This window comes from Equus asinus, chromosome 13, assembly GCF_041296235.1.
Source record: "Equus asinus isolate D_3611 breed Donkey chromosome 13, EquAss-T2T_v2, whole genome shotgun sequence".
Classification (NCBI taxonomy): domain Eukaryota; kingdom Metazoa; phylum Chordata; class Mammalia; order Perissodactyla; family Equidae; genus Equus; species Equus asinus.
The window spans coordinates 30,233,551-30,256,748 of record NC_091802.1 but is presented as its reverse complement, the minus strand read 5'-3'; the positions used below and the strand labels follow the sequence as shown (position 1 = coordinate 30,256,748).

General features: G+C 49.0%; 1 protein-coding gene across 22 annotated transcripts in view; it reads left to right on the top strand.

Moving 5' to 3' along the window:
* Nucleotides 1–23,198, top strand: part of MSI2 (musashi RNA binding protein 2) — a 385,662-nt gene that overhangs the window by 236,397 nt on the left and 126,067 nt on the right. For all 22 annotated transcript variants that reach the window (XR_011493763.1, XR_011493761.1, XM_044745662.2 and 19 more), the window contains exon 7: nt 7,596–7,644. Coding sequence is in view for 20 of the 22 variants with exons in the window: in XM_044745662.2 (XP_044601597.1) it covers nt 7,596–7,644 (49 nt within the window). In the remaining 2 variants the exon portion in view is untranslated. The remainder of the gene's footprint in view (nt 1–7,595; nt 7,645–23,198) is intronic.

The window sequence follows — 23,198 nt, the reverse complement described above, 5'->3', positions numbered from 1 at the left end:
TCTCCAGCACGGACTCCAGGCTCCCCTGTCCTGGGCAGTCCTGCCTCGTATACGAGTCTCCACTCTCGTGACTTCAGTGCCTTGAGTTTTTAGAGCATAATAAGGCCCATTAAGCCCTACGCACTGTACTATCACGGCATTGCGTTTACGGGAGTTTATTTAAACCAACGCTCGAGGCGTTTGAGTGGGAGCAGGAAGCGAAATCCAAGGGCATTTGTTCTGGGGGCGTATGAAGAGCTGCGTTTCTTTTTTCCTTCCCTCTGCCTCCTTGTGTCTGACTGGATAATTTAAGGCTCATTTGAAGTGCCATTTCCTGCTTTGTTCTTGATACGGGTGGCGTGTGGGTGTGTGTATTTGTATCCTCAAGAGGAGTAGGAAATTTCTCAGGGTGTGTTGACCACAGCAAAGCTCTGGAACAGCCTCACAGAACAGAGGGTTTGCAAAGGACCAGTGGTGAATTCGATGCTCCCAGATGTTATCCCAGCAGGCTCTGCGGGCCATTTCAGCATTCTAGGCAGAGTCTTTGTGAACTGATCTTCCGTGAGCATCTTGTACAGTTCCATCCTTTCACAGATGAGAAACTGAGGACAGAGAAGGGAGGTGACTTGTCCTCAGTGAGATCCTGATGGAGCTGGGGTTAGAACCTGGATCCTGCCCACAGTGTGTGCCGCACCGCCTGCCGCCCTGAGCTCCCTCCCAGGACCCGCTGAGTTATTATCAGCAACTCTTCCCTTGAGCCGTCTCCTGGGAACGAGTTTTCTGCATCCCCAAATCATCTTCACTTACCCAGTCTGTGCTTAGGGAGCCAAAACTGCCAGCAGAAGAAGCAGTGATCTGGGGGCACGCTCTAGGATCACAACCTTGGCCAACCAACTTGACAAACAGAATTTTTTTATTTTTTTTGGTTAGGAAGATTGGCCCTGAGCTCACATCTGTGCCAATCTTCCTCTATTTTATGTGGGATGCTGCCACAACGTGGCTTGATGAGTGGTGCTAGGTCTTCACCCAGGATCCAAACCTACAAAGCCTGAGCCACCGAAGCAGAGCTTGCAAACTCAACTGCTACGCCACTGGGGCAGGCCCAACAAACAGAATTTTTGACCTCTCTTTCTAGGATCTTCTTGGCTTTGTGACTTGAAGGGTTTCCTCTTCGGCTAGCATGTGGGCCACACTGGCTAAAGTCTCACCTCTGGATATGGTCAACACCATCTGGCTACTTCTAAAATCGCCCAGCAAGAATGTCTGGCTCACAATAAATCTTTTGACTCATTATAAAGAGGGCTTGCTCATTCATTAAATGAATTAGGATTAGAGAGGCAGCACCCACTGACTGGAGTGCTAATTATTGCTGATTTTCATGGTGCTCATTTAGTGAGGAACACGTTGCCAATTTCTCTTGGCGCTTCCAGGACCTCTGTCTCCAACCTTGCGGCTTCGATGAGATTTAGAAGCAGTCCCTTTGCACCCTGATATCTGTATTCTATTTGCAGTTGGGAATTTGATAGTTTAATCGTCAGCCCACGTTCTGCGTTTTACCTCCTTCCACCCCTTTTCTTGCCTTTGTTCACCGTCTGGTATTATTTGAGACTGTCTGTATATCTTCTGATAAATTGAAAGGTTTTTCTTTTGAGAACAGGGACCATAGATGAGTTACCTCTTACCAGAATGCTGTGTAACAAACAACCACTAAACCTCAGTGGCAGACAATAGCTGTTTATTTCACGTGCCTAGAGCCCACTAGGAGTGATTCTCCTGATCTTGGCTGGGCTTGCTTGCATGTTTTGGGATTGACTAGCTGTCAGCCCCTCTAGGGGGGCCTCAGCTGGAGCAACTGAGGGGGCTTGGCCCTGCTCACCGGGCCTCTCATCCTCCAGCAGGCTAGCCTGGCCATGCCTTTCTCATGGTGATGGCAGAGGCGTGAGAGAGGACAAGCAGAAACATGCAGACCCTCTCAAGGCCACGCCCAAAATGAGCATACTGTTCTCTCCACCCCCTTTTATTGACCATAACAGGTTACGTCCAGATCCACAGGATGGGGAGATAGGCTCACCTCTTTTGGGAGAAGAACTGCAAAATTACAGGGTTAAGGGTGCAGGGCATTAGTGCAGTCAGTCTACCACAGACCTATATAATATGTCCCTTATTTGTACTTAGGCTGAGGCTTTGCAGATGGTGAGTGCCTAATAAATATATGTTGCATAAAAGTAGATATAATGTTACCTCGATATTCTAATCAAGACTGAGTTGGCTGAATGATGTAGACATGGCTGGAGTTTATCTGTTCGAAGGAAAGTTTGTATCCTCCTGAGAGAATCCAAATTGTCCTGCATTAGGTGTGGGGGCAGCTTGCTGGCCACGAAGAAATCTCTCTTCTTGTTATTGTTTCCATCATGTGTTCTACTGTCATCATTTTCAGCATCTTAGAACATGAACATCCAAGGGACGGGGAACAAAGAAGTAGAACTGTTGCCACGCTGGAGTGTATTTGTTGCCTCTGGAAGAGAATTTTGTTCCTGGGTTGAGGACTCAGTGTGTGTAAAGAGGAAGAAGCAGTCTGTCCGCTGTCTACTAACCTTTGTTCTCGTTTCTCATCCTTAGAGCCGCACATGGGAGGTGGGGTCCACAGGCCAGCAGCTTCATCAGCATCACCAGGAGCTTGTTAGAAATGCAAATGCTGAGGCCCCTCGGTGGTGTAGTGGTTAAGTTCAGAGCTCTCTGCTTTGGCGACCCAGGTTCACAGGTTCAGATCCTGGGCACGGACCGAGACCACTCATCAGCCACACTGTGGTGGTGACCCACATACAAAATAGAGGAGGATTGGGGTGGATGTTAGCTCAGGGCCAGTCTTCCTCAAGCAAAAAGAGGAGGATTGGCAGCAGATGTTAGCTCAGATCCAATCTCCCTCACCAAAAAAAAAAAGAAAGAAAGAAATGCAAATACTACTGAATCAGACACTGGCCCTGAGGCCCAGGAGATCTGTGTTTTAACGAGTCACACACGTGATTCTGATGTGGATGAAGTTTGAGAAGCCCTGCCCCAAGCCCGTGGGCAATAGAGACTAACAGTATAGCTCCCACTATTAACTCTCAGATGTGATGTGTCATGGTACACACCTCTGAGGCTGTTACAGCCTGGTCTGAACCTTATAATAGGCAGAAACATATGTTCAGGACCTTCTGGTGTCCAGACAGAGGGGCCTCCCCAACCATCTCACTTAAAAGTTACTTTACCCTGCTTTTTTTCATTCACAAAGATACACCACCAAGGGTGCCAGGGCTGCATTTTAAACCTGCCTGAAGTTATTAAAAGGCACATCTCAAGGTTGGAACTAGCTCCTTCTCTCAGAGCTGACCAGGCATGCTGAGGTTCAGAAGGTCCTCTCCTTGCCACTCCCACTGGGGACCCCCAAGACCACTAGGCCGTGGGGCCCACCTCTGGTACAAAGAAATCTGTAAGGCTGGTGAAGGCACTGTCAACACAAAATAAATATCAGCGCTGATCTTGAGGAGGAGAGTGGGGTCCATTGAGGAGGCGCTTAACAGGGGTTGATGGTGTTTCTGCCTGAGGTCAGAAAAACTCCTGTGTCCAGCCCCATGTTTTTGCGTTCTTCTGACACCCTGAGTGAGGCCTGGCCTGCATGTTGATGACTCTGCACAGCCAGCTAACTCTTTGGGTTCCATGAGTGGGAGTGAGACAGACAGACAGACAGAGACAGAGTTCTCAGTTTGCTCGCTCCGGGGTAGAATACGGTTACCTTGACTGTAGCCCTCCGCCCCCTGTGATGGAGACCCACACAGGCCGCTTCTGTTTGCTTCACACAGAACCGTGAGAAACAGCCCCGTATGTGAGGCCGTGTTTTTCATTCTATTCAGTCTTTGTATATTCAAATTCTTCCAGTTTCAGCTCTTGCTGTTCTGCCAGATTTCCATCGCATTGATGGCTTCTCTGAATTAATAAGTGTTTTGCAATCACTGAAAAGTTTTCTCCCCTTGAGCGCCGGGACTTATCCAGATTGATTTTTTCTCGCTTTTTCTTGCCTCTCTAGCTACTTCTTAGATGTTTTATTTTGTAAAGCGTTAATAGAATTTTTCTTTCGCCCTGACACTTTATCTATTCAGGAGGGCTTTGCGAGTCCCATTGTACAGCTGGACTGTGGAGGAGAGAGCTCTCTTCTGTGTGACAATGGTCGCCCTAAAAACATACACGGATCCTCCCCCTCGCTCAGCGGGGTGGAGTGAATGTTAGAAGGGCAGCGTCAGAGAATGTCCAGACTCAGGAAGGAAAAGTGGGAGCCAGTTACACACTGTTGAAAGAGGGGTTTGAAATACAGTTTTTAAATTCAAAATATTTCTTTCCTAAGGGGATCTGAGTTTCAGTACCAAAACACAGCCAACACAGAAGGGAGGCTGTTTTCCTTACTGTTAGGCATTTTCGGCTCAAAATAAGGACTTGGCAAACATCTTAGAAAATATGGAGATGGGTGCGAAACAGATGTCACATTTACCTGCGTGATATCCAGCAGGCTTCCCCCCCCCCCACCACCCGCACCCCAGGCACTGGAATTCTTCTCGAGGCCCGGGGTCTGAGTCTGCGATACCATATGCTCAAGTGTGACTACTCTGTGTACAAACATACCAGTTGATCTTCTGGGGGTTTTGCTGAGTGGCGCATGAGAGGCAGATGGCTGTGGTGGGTATGGCCTCAGCAGGTGCCTGGGAGACTCTTCCAGCCTGCCTTGGAGAAGGTCCCCCATCTCCAAACTAGCATCACCTACTCCCCTCAGCCTGGTGCCCAGGAGAGAGAGGACGGCTTTCCTGCCAGAGGAGCAGTCACCACGCAAGGCCATTTTCCTCCCAGTAACTGACTTCAGAAATGGGGACCAGAAGGGGAAGGCCCCAGGAGTCTGTTTGTTCAGGCCCGGTTGCTTAGCAACAAGAGGGGGCCCTGACTCCAGGAGGGATTTTTAAGCTAGGCCAGTCCCTTCGAGGTTTGTGTCTGGCTTGCCTAGCCCCTCAACCGTTCTTCCCTGACTTTGCCTTTCTCCCTATTACATTTGGTAGCATCTAGAAAAATAGATTTGATTTGTCTAGAGGTCTGGTTTTATTGCTTCACCCAGTGTCCTCTTCTCCATTGGAGATTGTAGTCTGGGAGGAGTGAGGAATGAATAGCGTATGATTCCTTTTCTCAGCTGGCTCAGCTCAGGCCTCCAAGCTCATTTGTGAGCCTTTGAGCTCCAGTGAACAGTGCTCAGTTCTTCCCAACCACGCACACACTGAAATTACTACAAGCACAGAGCCTTCTGGCTAACAGTTTTGTCCACCCACAGCCCTGTGGGTTGTGTTGTATTTTTACTGCCAACCTTGGGCACAAAATGAAGGAAGAGACCAGGCTGCTCACCTGCCCAAACAGGTCCAGTCCCCAGGTGAGTAGCTCATTGGCTAGGACAACACTTGCCCTAAAGATGTGTCTTTTGAGGAACAAATAGGGGATTGGATCATAAGTAAAAGGAGTGGAATTTAAAGCCGAATCTGGTTCGATAAGTGTGAGTTTCTTGAGCTCTGCGTGGGAATTGAGTGTGGATCCTGAAATCTTACTGCTGGAAATATTAAAAGGGCAGCAGGATGCCTGGGAGGACTGAGGAAGGACTAGGAAGAGAGGCAGAGGATGGATGCCCTTGCTATTTTCTTCTCTTTGGTGCTTTTGAAAAGGTCTTAGCATCAATGTATTAGTCTGCTGGGGCTGCCATAACAAAGTACCACAGACCGAGTGGCTTAAACAGCAGAAATCTATTTCCTCACTATTCTGGAGGCCAGAAGTCCGAGATCAAGGTGTTGGCAGTGTGGGTTTCTTCAAAGGCCTCTCTCCTTGGCTCGCAGGTGGACACCGTCTCTCTGTCTTCATGTGGTCTTCCCTCTGTACCTGTGTCCAGATTTCCTCTTCTTATAAGGACACCAGTCATACTGGATCAGGGCCCACTCTAATGACCTCATTTTAACTTAATTACCTCTTTAAAGACCCTATCTCCAAAAGCAGTCACATTCTGAGATACTAGGGGTTGGGATTTCAACATAAGAATTTAGTGGAGGGGACACAGTTCTGCCCACAACAATCAAGATGTTCAAGCTGCACTGTTTATAACTGGAAACTGTAAATATCCATGAGAAGGATGATTAAGTAAGCTATAGCTTCTCACTCCATGAAATGCTACGCGGCAGTCAAGACAGTATCCACGATGCCTCACCCCCATTAGGATGACAACTAGCAAAATTACTCCAGGAAAAAATATGTTGGCTGGAATGTGGAGAAATTGGAACTTTGAGCACTGTTAGTGGGAATGTAAAATGGTACAGCCACTGTGGGAAACAGTGTGACAGTTCCTCAAAAATTTGAAAATAGAATTACCATAGGATTTAGCAATTTCACTTCTGAATATACCCCCAAAAGAATTGAAAGCAGGGACTCAAAGAGATATTTGTGCACCCATGTTCATAGCAGCATTGTTCACACTAGCTCAAACCCAAGTGTCCATCAGTGGGTGAATGGATAAGCAAGATGTGGTGTACACATACAATGGAGTATGGATGAACCTTGAGGACGTTATGCTATGTGAAATAAGCCAGTCACCAAAAGACAAATATAGTGTGATTGTACTTATTTTAAGTTCTTAGAGTAGTCACAGTCATAGAGACAGAAAGTGGAATGGTGGTTGCCAGGGGCTGGGGGACGCAGGGAATGGGGCCTTAGTGTTTAAGGGGTATAGAATTTCAATTTTGCAAGATGAAAGGAGTTCTGGAGATATTTGGTGGTGATGGTAGTGCAATATTATGAATATATTTAATACCCCTGAACTCTACCCTTAAAAATGGTTAAGATGGCTTTTTTTGAAGAAGAAGAAGAAGAAGATTAGCCTTGAGCGAACATCCACCGCCAATCCTCCTCTTTTTACCGAGGAAGACTGGCCCTCAGCTAACATCTGCTGCCAATCCTCCTCTTTTTGCTGAGGAAGATTGGCCCTGAGCTAACATCCGTGCCCATCTTCCTCTACTTTATATGTGGGATGCCTGCCACACCATGGCTAGCTAAGTGGTGTGTAGGTCCACACCTGGGATCCAAACCAGCAAACCCTGGCCACCGAAGTGGAGTGTGCAAACATAACCACTACGCCACCAGGCCAGCCCCAAGATGACAATTTTTATGTTATGTGTTTTTTACCATAATAAAAATATTGGGAAAAAAAGATAGGGTTCAGGTGTAGTAATCTGGAGATTGTTTGCAATATTGTAATGTTATATATAAAAAAAGAACAAGGGGAAAATTCCATACTCATACAATATGATTTAAACTATATTAAAAGAGACACAAATTATTTTTTTTAAAAAAAGCAAAAACTAAGAGAAATACATCAGATGTACCTGTGGTTATGCTAGGTGGAAAGACAGTGATTTTTTTTCTTTCTAATTTTTTATATTTTCAAATAGTTTTTAATGAGCAACTATGATTTCTATAATGGACCTCCCCTGCCACTGAAATATATAATGTTTTGTCTATTTTGTTAAAGTTCCTAAAGCAGACTCTATTCTCTATTTGTTTTGCAGGTGGAGGATGCAATGCTGATGTTTGATAAGACGACCAATAGGCACAGAGGTAAGAACCCCAGTGGAAGAAGGTTACCCCTTCGTCCTCTCCTGGCCTCCATCTCTTCTTAGCCCCAGTCCCACAGACTAAAGGAATATTCCAGAATCAGGCAGGTGGAGTTGACTATCTGTTGAAGATCTGTATTAATGGAGGGGCACAGTAGCACAAAGAATCCAGGTACTGGACAGTTAAAAAACCATTTCCTTTTGGCGTGGGAGCTGTCATTTAATTATGCAGCCCCGCCCAGCACCCATTCGGAGGCAGCTTCGTAATCCTCATGTTCTTAGTCCTTGCTAAACCTCAGCGTTAACCGATCGAAGTGGAAATTATTCATACACTTACACAATTGAGTTCTCAAGTTGCGTTGAAGGAGGGGGTTTAGAAGCACACTGTCAATCTAAACAACCAAAAAAAAAGCCTTGTCATTTATTCTGTGCGTACAGAGATGGCAGATTTGCAAAAGCCTTCTTGCGCCTCTGGAATGTTCAGTGGGCATCTGCGCTTTCTTGTAGTTTCTCCTGTGGTCTCCATGCCCCATCTGTGTTTCAGAAAATGGGGCTCATCTTGGGGGCTGTGAAGCCCTGAAATGGCACACAGAATGTTTTATGTTTGTGCTGTTCTTGGGAGAGGATCCCTGACTTTGAACAGATTCTCAAAAGGGTCTCTGATCCCTGCCCTGCCCCCCCTGCCCCCAAAGAGAACGTGTTGAAATGGTGGCTTTAAATGGAAAATTGGACGGATCTAGAAAGTCCTCCCCAGAGGAAGCAGTCAAAGGCTATGGTTTGGCCTTCCATTCTCCTGTTCTCCCAGAAGATCCTGGTTTCTGGGGTTCCTGTTAACGGGGCGTTAATGAGCAGAGCTTCCGAAGGTGGCAGGAAGGAGGCAGGAAGTGGTGTTTAGAGAGAAGGAGCCGGAGTGAGCGGTGTTTCCTTCCCACTTGGATGGCGTTTAGTTGTTTCTCGTGTTGTTTACATTCTGGCTGTCACCTGTGATTAGAAGCAGTTATCCAGCGCTGACTGTTTGTCTCTCCGATTCGGAGCAGGCAGGCTGAGTGAAAGGGAGGAAGGAGCAGAGGGGGAATCATTGGTGGGGGCAGGTGGAAGAAGGAGGGGGCCGTCCTGAGTGTGCCTAGTAAGCCGGCTTCTCATGCGTCCATCTACAGCATCCTCAGAAGGGAAAATGGAAGATTGGGCAGAAAATTAGGATGTTGGTGGTGTATATATTGGGAAGGGAGGAGGAAGGGTGGAGGGTGAGGAGTAGGGGGAGGCAGGGAGAGAAAAGCAGAGCTTACAGGTGTAGAATGATTGCCCTTGTCCTCTCCATGGCTCAGGAGTAGTGAGAGGGAGAGGAAGGTGGTGCTGGTGATGGGCAATTCATGGTTATCCTCCATCACCATCCACATTGTGTCCATCTGTGTGGTTTCCCAGGCACTGCTTCCCCAGGCATCGTCTCATTTGATCTTCACAGCAGCCCCAGGAGGGTTGTTGTGACTTTGGGAAAAATCACTTAACTTCTCCTATGCTTCAGTTGATTGATCTGTAAAATGGGCGTAATATTAGTACCTGCCTATAGGATTGTTGGGAGCATGTGGTGCCAAGCACATCATCTATGCATGAATGTTACCTTTTATTGTTATCATTATCATTATCATTATCGTCACCTTCTTTTTGTGGATGAGATAACCAAAGCTCAGAGAGGGTAACTGATACACCCAAAGTCAGAGTAGGGACCGAGGCTGCTGATTTCAAATTCTCCTCTTTCTCTGTTGTCTCCACATGGGGATGGGTTTGTTCAGAAGAGTGTTTTCATCTATTTCTTTTCGGCGTAGGCGAGGCCCGTCTGAATGTGGCCCTAGTATTCGGTGTTAGAATTCAGAATCCTGCAAGATTCCTGAGCAGCTTCCAGGCAATATTGTTGTCATTTTTTTTTGAACGTCAATGAGTGAAGGTATTTTTGGTCTCCTGCTCTGTGTTGGGCCCTGGATTGGAGGACGTGATAAACCATCTCCTTCAACCCTCAGAGCTGCGCTGGGAAAGGGGGCTGTCATTTGAGGGACCTGAGAGGGCCAGTGACTGTCAGAGGTGGATTCACACTAAGGACCTTGGGCTCCCGGGCATAGCCCCAGAGGAGGTGCCAGGAAGAGTTCTCTTTTATTTCTGATCCAGCTGCCTGCTGCTATAGGTGAAGCCTCTTGCCTTTTTCCAGAGGCGCTAGGTGCAGTGATGGGGCCGCTGTCCCTCTGTAACTGGGTGAGGAAAGTGTTTCCTGTTGTGAGGTGGGGGAGATCCACTCTGACTGGCCAGTGCTCAGAGTGGCCTCAGGGACCTCACCGCTTAGTCTCCCAGGTCAGGAGCTCTGGTGGACATCGGCAGGAAGAAGGGCGGGCGGAGACCCTGGTACAGGCACGGTCCTGCCCCCGGCCAAGGCAGGACCTTCGCCCTGCCGGAGTTTAAGATTCCTGCGGTGGATGCAGGACCCGTGACATAATTTGTGGAGCCAAAACGAGATGAAAGGCAGGACTTCTTATTCAAGAATTATTAAGAATTTCAAGAGGACAGCAGAGCATTCAACCCAGAGTGAAGCCCTTCTGAGCATGGGGCCGTGTGCGACTGCGCTAGCCACCCACCCACGAAGGCAGCCTCAGTGGATGCAGCCTGTGGGGCCGCGGTCTGATGCTGGTGGGGTGGGGAAGAGACGGCGTGAGGGAAGGTGGGCCTGGAAGCTTCAGTGATGAGCTGACACCCTGCCTCCGCCTTCCTCCTGCACAGAAATCTGTGCCCCACCCCGTGTTCTTTCTGTGCAGGTGGGGGCTTTGGCCGGGACATACTTCCCAAACCTTCCAAACAGCTGTGGAGGGGTTTCTCTTTGAAATGGGTGATAAAGCTGGGGTAAGAACTTCAGTGATTCAGAGCATTTAGGGGAGGAAAGAATTTAAAAAAAAAAAAGAACACATCACAACAGAAGCACAAATCATATATATGGAGCAAGTGGGCCCCACATCCCTGGCCTGATGGAATGTGCATTTGGAATCAGGCGATAAGCACCGGAAAATAAAATCCTCTTGCAGCCACCTTGCCCCAACCTTCCCTTCACCTCCCCAGCTTCCTGTTTTCCATTATCTTATCAAGAGGAAAGTGCAGCAGTGGCAGAAGTCGGGGACACCTCTCTGGCTGGCCCTGCCTCCAGCTTTCCTCTTAAAGAGACCCAGACCATAAACCCCTCTGTGTCGTCACAGCACTTGCTAAGCTCTTCTCATCCAGCTTCTAACCTAGCCCCGCTGGGCAGCTTGGGGCGTTGACTGGTCCTCATCCCCAGGCCTTTTGAAACCCACTTGTGTGCGCTTGGAGCTATGACAGCTGCTGTTCAGGGACAACTACGTGGACTGAGCCTGGCCTTGTAGGAGTCAGGTGGGCCAGGCTCATGGGATCCACTCCGGCCACATTTGCTGTTATGAGCCAGAGGTCAGGGCAGATTTTCCAGACCTTGCCCCACAGTGGCCACCTCCTGCCCCTGTCCCCTGTTGGTCCCCTAGGGACAAGGGTGGCCCTCAGTTACATCTGCATGGCAGTTTGCTCCTCCTGCTCACAGAAGCACCAGCCTGTGTTTCCACCTATGTTATATCTGCACTTGGACCTCACTAGCACCGTGGGAAAGAATCCAGGGGACGGGAGACAATGAGCTCTCCCAGGATGTGTGTCCTCACATCACGGAAGCAGGAAGAAGGTCATTCAGCATCTGACTCACATAGAAGCCTGGAGCCTTCCCACCCTTCCCCTTAGAGAGTTCTCCTTCCAGCTTCTGCTGCCCACTTGATGCCTAGCCGGGGGTCCATCCCCTAACCTCTCTGGACCCCTCAGGCCTCCTCTGAACAGTATGTGAACTGACACTGATGAACTTCAGGACCTGAAGTATGTTCCTGGCATTTAGCTTTTTGTCCAAGATTAATTCCTTTTTCATTTTTTTTTTTTAACCAGGGGAGGGAGGGGGCAGTTGTTGCTGGTTGGTGGGGTTCCCTGAGATGAGGATTAGCATGCAGGAGCTTCCTTAGGGAGTGCTCCTTTTTGTGTGTTTGTTTTTGGTGAGGAAGATTGGCCCTGAGCTAACATCTGTGCCAATCTTCCTCTGTTTTGTGTATGGGATGTCTCCACAGCATGGCTTGATGAGTGGTCTAGGTCCATGCCTGGGATCCAACCCGTGCACCCTGGGCCACTGAAGCAGAGAATGCTGAACTTCAACCACTACACCACCAGGCCAGCCCCGCTTAGAGAGTGCTCTTGATGAGGAGTGGGCAGAGGGGGAAGCTGACCTGTGATGCCCTGGGGAATTCTGAAGATGAGGTGGTCCTTCAGCTGTCCCCAGTTGGCATGAGAGGACCAGCCTTTCTGCCTATATGTTGTTCAGTCATTGGATGCAGCCCACGCTGGGAAGTGGGTGTGATCTTGGGCTTGTACTGAGGAAATCCTGGAGGGGACCAACAGCTGGGGCCATCTTCCAGCAGCACTTCCAACAGCTGGGGAAGATGTCCTTCATTCCTGAAGGGGGATCTGGCATCCCATCCCAGCACACACCTTGGTGGTACGGTGGGTTCTGTGTTAACCAGGCCATGTTCATACTCTCCATAGAAACAGCCAATGCTTTCTGAGCGTTTCTATACCAAGTGCTTATGGAAGTGCCTGCACATACTGTTGACTCTTACGACAAACAGCCATTGATGAACAGAACTGCCCAGAGTCACGCACTAGTCACAGCAGAGCTTGGACGTAAACCCAGCCTGTCTGACCCGGAGCCCGTGCTCTTAGCCACTCTGCAAGCGCAGTGCTAGACAGTAGTTTAAAGCAAGGGCGTTGGTGACTTTAAGGGCTTCAGCACCTCTTCATTATTTATCCTTCACCACACCAGCCCTGCTTGCTGGACTACGCTACACCTCCATTACCAGATGGAGAAACTGAGGCACCTTGAGTTTCGAAATGCCGCATAGCAGGTTCCTGCAGCCAGGCAAGGAGCTGAGCTATTGGTAGAAGCTTCCTTGGCCCTGCCCATCGCTTCATTTTATGGCCTTCCATGAGATTATTTGTGCCCAAGTGGAGAGAGAGAAAGGGTGCCTTTCCAGTCTCCTGAGTCATTTCATTTGCTCTCTAAAAGTTGTTAGAGGTGGTCTGACAAATACTGGGCGGATCATCAAAGGATTTAATCATTGGGGAAAAGTGTGTTGCTTTATCCTTGCAAAACTCAGATAAGATCTTGAATTCGGCATTAGGTATTGATTAGGTGGGGCTGGAGGCGGGAAGGGAGGGAAGCAACAAGGTGCTGTCCTTTTAATTCGCTCTTTGGTTGGCGGGAGGCTGGTTGAGAGCCAGAGGGAGGAAGGGAGGGCGGAGCGGTTCAGCTCTCTCCAGTCTCCCCTCTTCAGCTGTGTTTGAGAAAGTAGAAGGTGAGGATGTTGGTTGCTGAAATACACCTCACTCTGAGCCTCATTCCACAGGACGCTCAGCTTCCCCCCCACCCCCGACCCCGACCCCAGAGCTCTAGGTTTGTGAACCCTGCACTGCTGGGTCCCTCCAGGCCTGGCTCATCAGGGCTGGGTGGTTGGGGGCCCAGTGGAAAATGAGCTGGGTGTCTTTGAAGCTGATCCGATCGCCTGGTGAGGGTCAGCTGGAAAGGGAATGGTTTCTGGCTGAGTACAGAGGAGAGACTTAGAGACCCGCCTTCTCACTCCCTGTGGCTTCCATTGCCCAGCAGGCCTGTTTGCTCCGGAACATTGCCAGGGGCGAAGGAACAGGATACACTGAGAGAAAAATAAAGATCAGCGTGATAGATGACTCCTCTCCCAACTGCTAGCAGTCACTTATCAAGTGCAACGCTGACGGCTTTGGAGAGGAACAGCTCTGACACAGTCCCCATCCCGACCTCAGCCCAGGATGGCATTGTGAACCTCAGAGAGCACCATCACCAGCAGCCCCCTGAACAGAGAGTCCTTTCTCAGGGTGAATCTGGAGCTATGGAGCTAGAAGGGTGCAGTGGTGGGCCCGTGCAGCCAGAGGGAGGAGCTTTCTGCGGGCTCACCTCAAGGGCGTGTGACTGAGCTTGGCTTCTCCCAGGAAGCTTGTGCAGCATCTCCATCCCAGAAAGCACTTGGCTGAAGTTGAAGGCCTCTGTAATTCGAGTAATCAGCTTATTTATTAAAATAGTGCCAGTAAGATGTAGCTGGAGCTGTGATAGAAGATAATGCTTTTCTAAGGAGAAAAAAACAGTCCTTCATGGCCTGACTACCTGCCAGACACTCACTTTTGAAATTGACCTCTGAGGCCCAGACTGACTCTTTTATCTACACTAAAGGTGATTAAGAATCTCACTGTAATAATTATTTGGTTATTGGTGCCTATTTCCCAAAAAAGACTGTGGGAGCATGTAAAAAGAGTTTCACAAAGGCATAAATTAAATTAAAAATAAAAAGGCATTGCTTCATTTGTACGTGTGGGATGTCAAAGATAATGTATGCATATTTTCCCAAATGAGATTCTAACATTCTGACTTTATTTACCTAGGGAAGGGGTTGGGACTCCACAACCTGTAATGTGACTGCGGCATGGAGGAAGGAGTATGTTTGACAAAGAGGATACGTGCCTCTGGGTGGGAAGGGGTTGTTGGATGGGGTAACAGCATGCTAAGGGTTTGTGGAATTCCAGCTGGTGATGATGAGGCTTTTGCTGTTGTGACACAGGAGCGTCTTGGAAATTACCAGTGCCCACGGTGGAGGTCTGGAGCAAGATTTGCTGCCCGGGTCAGCCTTACTGGGGTCGTGCCCTTTGTGTTTGCCCCGCCTTTCAAATCTTCTCTCTCATCTCTTGTGTTAGCTACTGGTCACACTCTACCCAAGTGTGAGATGTGTTAAGGGGTTTATTGGAAACCTGTAAACCAATAGCTGATAATTATTGGTATTGATCTGCTCCTGAATTGGAGGCCAGTCGACGAGAAAGCTGCCAGTCTGTCATGGACCACTAACACCAACCATGGGTCTCAGCCGCACAGAGCTTTCAGTCTAGTCCCTGGTTCGATGTAGCCACCATGCATGCCAGCTGAGCTCTTGAATGCAAGCAGAGGTCTTAGATTGGGTGAGGTGATAATCGTGTTCCCACACTGGAGCGTTGTCAGTGTGGGCAACTGTTTAAGAAATACTGGTGAACCTCGTCTCTGGGATAGAATGTTCAGAAGCGGGTAGAAACTCAATATGATTGAGTCTCCTCCAGTCCACCCTGGATAGAAGAGACCTGGGGGGTGCTGAGGAGGGGCTGGCAGTGATGTGAACATTAATCTCTGCCTTTGAGCACTTGGAGAGCATCTGCTGGAAAAGAGTTATGCACAGAGTTGAAGTTGGGCACACTTTGATGAGAACGGGGAAGAACTGCCAACAGTGGCATAAATGGATAGCCACTTGCCTCTCTGCTAGATTCTCAGAACCCAAGGTTCGGTTCTCCCAGCTGGGCTCATTCTAAAGCCGTGGCTTTATAAGGGGGTGGGTGTGCTTGTGTGCGCCCACCATGAGGGGTACACCCCGGACCTCTCCACTCCTTTGCAGGGCTTTGCCCAGAGGCAGTGCCACCTTGCCCCCCGACCCCAACCACGTCCCCAGCCCACTCCCCCAAGGCCTTGGGCCCTCCCCTGACCCATCTCAGGACCTCCTCCAGAGTCCCCTCGGCCTGTGCAGCAGTGGAGGGCGAGGGCGGGGAGTGGGGTAAAGAGCCGCAGCCCCCACCCTGAGCCATCTTTCAGAGACCAGCCCCTGGAGCTGTCTCCACATTTTATTTTCTCATTAAATAAACACCATTAGCCTTCCCGAGAAATTGGTGCAAACATGACCTCGCAAATAACCAATTAAAAGGGCAGGGTTGAAGGGGAATGTGAATTTGAAAACATGTAGAGGAGGCCATTAAAGATTCCCGGAGATCCCCCCGCCCTTGGCAACATCGATCTGAGCCCTTAATTTTATTTCTGACAGGAAAGCAAGGGCGCGCTTTAATTTTTCCCTGAGCTAACTGAATTCCGGGAGCGCCCCTTCCGCTGTCGCTGGAGATAATAACCAGCCCGGGAGCGTGGTGTCCGCTCACCTGCTCTTCCTCCTCGATGTGGGGTCATACGAGGCCCCAAACACCCTGGCACCAGGGCTGGGCAACGGGGTGCCCAGCGTGGGAGGAGCCCTGTGAGCCAGGGGAGTTTGGCACCCTGGATGCGCTGTGGTTCCTTTAGCCCAAGTGTAAATCTTAAATGTCTTTCCTTTGGGATAAAAGCCCTGGCACCAGAAGGGTGGTGAGCTAATAGGTCTTCCTGCCGCCCTCCTGGCTATGGCCCGAGGAAGCAGAAAGGGAGTGGGCCCGGGGTCAGCCGCTTCATTGACCCAGAAATGGGTTTTGTAGAGAGGGACAATGGGGCCTTTGTGGTCCCTGTTCCCACAGAGGCTCAGGCTTTGCCTCTCACGACATGCTTGAAGATCTGGGTGAGGGCAGTGTGTGGAGGCCGCAAGAGAAAGGAGTCTTTGGCTTGGTGACTTGATTAAAGCACCCCCTTTTGTAGCTTCAGGGTGCTGCTAGGGGCGGCAGAGGGCTGGCCCAGGGGTCCCCCGAAGCCTGGGCGGCTGCCTCCTGCTGGACCCTGACTTTCCCGGAGGAGCCCCGCTGCTGTGTGGCTCTGGGCTGGAGCTTCTGTGTTGAGGCTCGCAGATCGGAGGACTGACACGTGCCGTCTGTGTGTCTCTGTTGCAGCATAGGCTGGAAGGAGCCTGAGTTTGAGCGTTGGCCATCCTTGGTTTCAAATCCCAGCTTTCCCCTGGGTGTGATCTCGGGCAGGTTACTGAAGGACCTTGAACCCCTTTTGGTTCCCTGGTGGAGGTAACACGCCTGCTGTGCAACAGGAAGTATGTCACCGGTAAAGTGCCCATGAGGAGTGGTCACTGCCCCGCGGCCTTCGTTCTTTCCTGTCCCCTTAAAGAAGACCATCAGTTTAACTCCTTTAGGCAAAGTAAATCTTTTTGAATTTTTAAGACCTTAATATTTAAAAATAGTTTTCCCCTCCCCTTGACACACAAAATAGATGCTTGCATGTGCGTGGAATGTTTCTGAAAGGATTCCCGTAAAACTGGTAACAAAGAGCTGGAAAGAGTAATGACTAAGAGCACATGCTCTGGAGTCAGACAGCTGGTGTTTGAATCTAAGCTCTGTGACTTAATAGCTGTGTGACCTTCGGCAAGTTCCTTCGCCTCTCTGTGACTCAGATTCCTCATCTAGAAATAGGAATGATGACATCAGGTTAGCCTGAGGCTTCCATCCATTGATAAGCGTAAAGGACTTAACAGTCTCCAGCCACAGTGAGTACTCCACTATGTTTTATGCACAAGTACTTGTGCTCCTAGATGCAAATATGCATAAATAAAAAACGCCATTGGCTTCTGGGAAAGAGGGTTCACTGACCCAAGGTACAAAGATGTAGGAAAACTTTTTATTGTATACTCATTTACCTTTTGAATTTTTGTATCGTGTGCATTTATTACCTAGTCAAACATTTACTTTTTTAGTGTAAGCTTTTAAAATTCATTCCTATTTGAATTGTAAATGTAGGGATATAACAACATGAGAGAATTTTCAAAAGAAAAAAATTCACCCCATCCCACACCCTAACACAATAACCGTTGTCACTTCTGCCTTGTTCCTGACAGATATGTAAATATTTTTAAACTTGGTTGTAATTACGGGGTTGGTACAGCGCGTGGGGTCTTAGCGTTTGTTGAGCGAGGTGTGGGCCCTGCCTCATCTGAGTTTCCCCCCTGCCGGGAAGAGGGCCCGAGGAGCTCAAGCAACAGACACGATCAGTGCAGCCGGGCATCCTTTGCCTCTGAGTCGCCCTCTGTTTTTTTCTTTCCGTAAACAGCTGGTTGCATAGATAGATGAGGATTTTCTGGGTACTTTCTGCTCTTCCCAGACAACTGCTATTAACAGAACAGCCAGACGGGCCCTGGTCTGTAGAGAAGTGCAGGGTGCTTGACTTTATCCCAGACCAGAGGGGAGAGAGGTCAGGATGGTGAAACTCTTCGTTTCAGGAGTTCAAAGTGCCTTTTTTTTTTTTTTTGGTGGAAGATTAGCCCTGAGCTAACATCTGCTGCCAATCCTCCTCTTTTTGCTGAGGAAGACTGGCCCTGAGCTAATATCCGTGCCCATCTTCCTCTACTTTATATGTGGGACACCTACCACAGCATGGTGAGCCAAGTGGTGCCATGTTCGCATCTGGGATCTGAACAGGTGAGCCCCGGGCCGCCGAGGCAGAACGTGTGCACTTAACCGCTGCGCCACCGGGCCGGCCCCTAAAGTGCTTTTTAATTAAATGGGGAAAAAAGTTAAGAGCATTTTCCTAAGTTATGATTAATAAACATGTGGGACCTTACACAGCATGGCAGACACAGAATCCTTTTCTGTGTCCCCATTGCTTACAGCTTACAGGCCAGGGCGAGCGCCCCAGTTAACGAAGCTCGTGAGGGGTCTGGGCCATGTGACAGGGGTGAGAGCTTAGGTCTTAGAGTCACACTGCTGGGTTCAAATTCCAATGCCACCACTAATCAGCTGTGTGAGCTTGGGCAGTTGACTAAACTTCTTTCAACCCCAGTTTTCTCATCTGTTAAATGGAGCTAATGTTACTAACTCATGGATTCGTGAGGTTTAAGTGAGTTATGAGTGAAGCATCCGACGCTTAGGAGACTGTCTGTAAATGTTAACTGTATTGTCATCATAATAACTACTGTTTTTTTTTTTTAAAGATTGGCACCTGAGCTAACATCTGTTGCCAATCTTTCTTTTTTCCTTCTTCTTCTCCCCAAAGCGCCCCAGTACGTAGTTGTATATTCTAGTTGTGGGTTCTTCTAATTGTGGCATGTGGGACGCTGCCTCAGGACGGCCTGATGAGTGGTGCCATATCTGTGCCCGGGATCCAAACCCGGGAAACCCTGGGCCGCCAAAGCAGCGCGCACGAGCTTAACCACTCCGCCCCGGGGCCGGCCCCATAGCTACTGCTATTTTACTAGTAATAAGCATAGTGTTACTACCATTGCTTAGAGAATAAGGCTAAGTTTTGCTGACTGGAGAAAATGTTAATGTTCTAGAGGGTTGTTGGCAGAAGCTGTACCTTTTCCAAGATGAGAGGGATTTGTAGGTTGAGTTATATCTTCCACAAAGACATATTGACATCCTGACCTTTGGTGTCTCAGAATGGGACTTTATGTGGAAATAGGGTCATTTAAATGTAATCCAGTTGAGATGAGGTCATACTGGAGCAGGTTAGTCCATTATGACTGTGTCCTCAGAAGAAGGAGGAATGTGAAGAGAGCCGTTCAAGGAGAATGTCACGTGACCACAGAGGCAGAGTGGAGTTATGCAGCCATAAGCCAAGGATTGCTGGCAACAACAGAAGCTAAGAGAAAGGCTTGGGACAGATTTTCTCATAGAATCTTCGAGAGAACATGGTCCTGCCAACACCTTGATTTTGGACTTGTAGCTTCCAGAACTGTGAGAGTATAAATTTCTGTTGTTTTAAGCCCCGCCCCAGTTTGTCGTACTTTGTTCCAGCCACCCCAGGAAACTGATACAGAGGGCAGAGCAGTGCCTTCTGGGGGACATGGCCCCTGTTGAGCGTTGTCTGCAGTCGCCTTTTCACCCTGCACGTTCCTGTCCACGTCACAGCTGCTCCCTCGGCAAAATTATGTGCAAGAGAAGTTAGAGAAGAGGCCTTTTACCTCACTGGGAACACAACCCCCAGATTCTGGCATAGTCCGTGCCTTGCCCAAATCTAATTTAGCCCAGACCCTGAAATTGACCTTAGGATGTTAAAGATGCTTTTTGGTAGCGAGAGACGCTTGAAGAACTCAGAGGTTTAATTTTTAAGTTCAGAGCTCACTCATTTCTAGGTAAGCCAAGGAATAAACTGATGTGCTTAGGAGTCCTCTGAACCCCCAACTCTAGGATTGCAAACTGGACTCATTAGATTCATGTTTCCAGCTGGTTCATTCAACTCAGCTATTTAGGAAATAAAAGGAAGGCTGAAAAAGAAGAAAGAAAGAAAGAAAGAAAGAGAAGGAAATCAGGAGAGCTCGTATGTATGACAACACAAACCTTGCCTTCCTTACATACCTGCCCCGAATTCCACCCTGGAAAAAGATGAGAGAGAAAACACCGCAAGACAGCGCTCAACTTCAAAACCTGCCAGACAGACTTCTTGATTTCTTTATGTTGTCCCAGAAACCCTTCCAGGCAGGAACATTTGCCAAATTCAACCCTAGAGTGAGATTCGGAGCTAAATTAATGCAGTGGAGGGTCAACCCCTGCAGATCTCCGGTCGCAGGAGGCCAGTGGGCCCAGCGGTAATGAACAGTTCAGCACGCACCTGACCGTGCTGCTCTCCATCCTCAGGTTTGGTCGGCCAACCAGGCAGGGCATAAAAGTATCTGCCGTGATTATACAGTGATCAAAGTTGTGCCCCTTTGAGCACTCCCTACAGATTTGAAATTTCTGCCTCAGTTTGCCACCCCCACCTTGATATCTGGAAATAATTGCAAGTGCCTCCTTCCTCCTGAACGTTTCCAGCCTTGGTTCCTGCGTCCCAGCACCCCAGGCAACGCTGGCGCCTCTGCACCAGAGCCACCAAGTGCGCAATGCTGACATCCGATTTATTATCTTGGAGCCTGGGCCGGTTCCTGGATGATTCATGACTCTGCTCTCCACTGCCGCTGGAGGTGACATCATCCATTCTGAGCCCAGAATAGACGCAGAAGCAACAGTGGCCCCTGTCCTGTGTGTCTCTCGCCAGGCGGGGCTCCCTCCCATCTCACATGCGGCTGCTGTGAATGGTGTGGAATGGTGGTGGACCAGAGAGCCCGTCGGAGGTACCTCCTTAGCAGGAGGCCATCACTGTGTTTCGACGCTGTTATAGCTTCACAATAGGGCAGAGAAGGGAACTTTCCCACAGTTCACCTCTTCCCCTTCTGTCTAAAAGTCCATTAGCTGGACTTTAGATTTCACTCATAACCCGAAGAGCTGCTGAACTCCTGTGGCCAACTTTGGTTTCCTTAGAGACAGAGTTGGTTGGGAAGCTCTGTGTGACATAAGTCATCCCACAGCCCAGCAGTAGACAGAGCATGAGAGGAATGATGGTTGTCGTGTCAGAGGTCTAGCCTGCATCCGTGGCTCTCCACCCTGGTTGCACATTAGAATCCCCTGGGGAGTTTTTAAAACATACCCACGTCTGGAGTCCACCCCAGATCAATGAAGTGAGATTCAGAGATGGAGCCCCGGCATTGATAAGTTTCATCGTTCCCCCAGCTGAAGCTAGTGTGCATTCAGGGCTGGGAACTCCTGGGTCAGGTGATCTCCCAGGACCCTTCCAGCTTTCAGACCCACTGAGGCGCAGTGTGCTGACCAGATCTTGGACTCTGACCTGAGTCTGGGCAGTCTGGGCAGTGGGGTAGAGGGCCCTCCTTGGCCCGGTCCCTGGCTTATAAGCCCTGGGAGGATGAGAGTGGTTCTTTCAGGTGAGTGGCCTTTGGTGATCCATGTGGGGAGTGGGAAGTATGAATAACTACCGTTCTCTTGTGCTGGTAGGAATCGGGTTCCCCCTACCAAAAATACCTTGCTGGCTTGCCGCCACAGTTACCATAAGGCCTAAAATGTTGATGCTGGTCTGCGGAGTCTTCGATGCCCGGCCCTTTTGTCCTCTCCAACCACGCTGCCTTCTTGGGCATTTCCTTAACAGGGCCACTCACACAGGCTGTTCCTTGGGCTGCCAGGAACAGTCTGTCTCTCGCTCCTGGCCAGCTCCTACTCAGCTTTCAGGCCTGGGCTTAAATGTCCTTTCCTTGGGGAAATCTTCCTGAGCCCCCAGACTAGGTCAGCTGCATTGATTATCTGTGCTACACAGCTCCTTGTAACTTTCCTTTCTGGCACTTCTCAGTTCTTTCTTTCTTTTTTTCTGAGGAAGATTAGCCCTAAGCTAACATGTTGCCAATCTTTCTCTTTTTGTTTGAGGAAGATTAGCCCTGAGCTAACATCTATGCCAGTCTTCCTCTCTTTTATATGTGGGTCACCGCCACAGCATGGCTGATGAGTGGTGTAGGTCTGTGCCCGGGAACTGAACCCTGGGCTGCTGAAGTGGAGTGGGCCGAGCTTAACCACTAGCCTACCGGGCCAGCCGCATAGCACTTCTCAGTTGTTAATGGTTGTGTTATTTGCTTTATTATTTGATTCTTACCTGTGTTCTCCCCCATTATGTCCCCAATGCTTGACAAGTAGTATGAAAATGACACGAGAGTGGGTGACAGATGGGCAGGCCCTCCTCACTTGGTCTCTGTTCTTATTTGGCTGAAAACTGAGCAAGGTGCCTGCTGGCTCTCCCCATCCAACTTCCTTGCTGTATGCTTCTCCCCCTGGCTGAGCCCTGCTCTAGCAGAGTGGAGGCGCAGCAGCTGGTTTGGAGGATGGTATGGGAGCTCTGGTGTTTTCTGGAGAGGGCTTCAGAGAACCGAAGAGATGCTTCAGGAAGGCTTCTGTTTTCCCAGCATCTAAGGAAGGAACAATTACCCAGCAAACTAGTGGGAGTTCCTTCTTAAGAGGAGGAAAAATGCCTTTGTTGTGATTGTAGCTGCCCTTTACAGCTGATTTGGAAGAAAGGCTGAAAATATTGGTTCCATTAAAAAAAAAAAGTCAGGGGCTTGCCCAATGGTGCAGCGGTTAGGTTCACACGTTCTGCTTCAGCAGCCCGGGGTTTGCCGGTTTGGATCCCGGGTGTGGACTTATGCACTGCTTGTCAAGCCATGCTGTGGCAGGCGTCCCACATATAAAATAGAGGAAGATGGGCACGGATGTTAGCTCAGAGCCAATCTTCCTCAGCAAAAAGAGGAGGATTGGTGGCAGATGTTAGCTCAGGGCTAATCTTCCTCAGAAAACAAACGAACCAACCCAAAAAATCAGTCCTGCTCTCCTCTGACCCACAATGCCTGGTTGCAGCCTGGTAGGCCGGGGGGAAGGTGCGCCTCAGCCGGAGGTCCGTACCAGGGTTTAAAACACTTAGGCGCTTTGCTCTCAGAGGCAGGTAGAAAGGCGTGTACTTACCAACAGATTTCTGAATTTCCTCCCCACTTGCAAAATCACTAGGCTTGGCATCTTAAGTCTTCTTTTAATTAAGTTGATTCACTTGCCCTGGGAAGATTTCCTGATTCAGCTAGTAGATTTGTGTATAAACTTCTCTGGCAGCACCTGGCAATTTTTCTGAGTGACAATAAGGAAACGGAGCCTGAAAATTACGGTCTAATTTGCTCCCTCCCCGTGCTATGTTACCTTTTAAAAAATGGGTAAGATTTACAAAAGAAGCATTCTATTTTGCCCATAGTACTTAATCCTGTTTCACAACAGAAATGTGTATCAACAATACCTAATAATTTCCCTTTATATATTTTTAGAACTCTGGCTTTTAATGGACAATTGAAACATTCCTTGGCGGATGGGAAATCATCTAATTGCATGTTTTTATTTATTGTG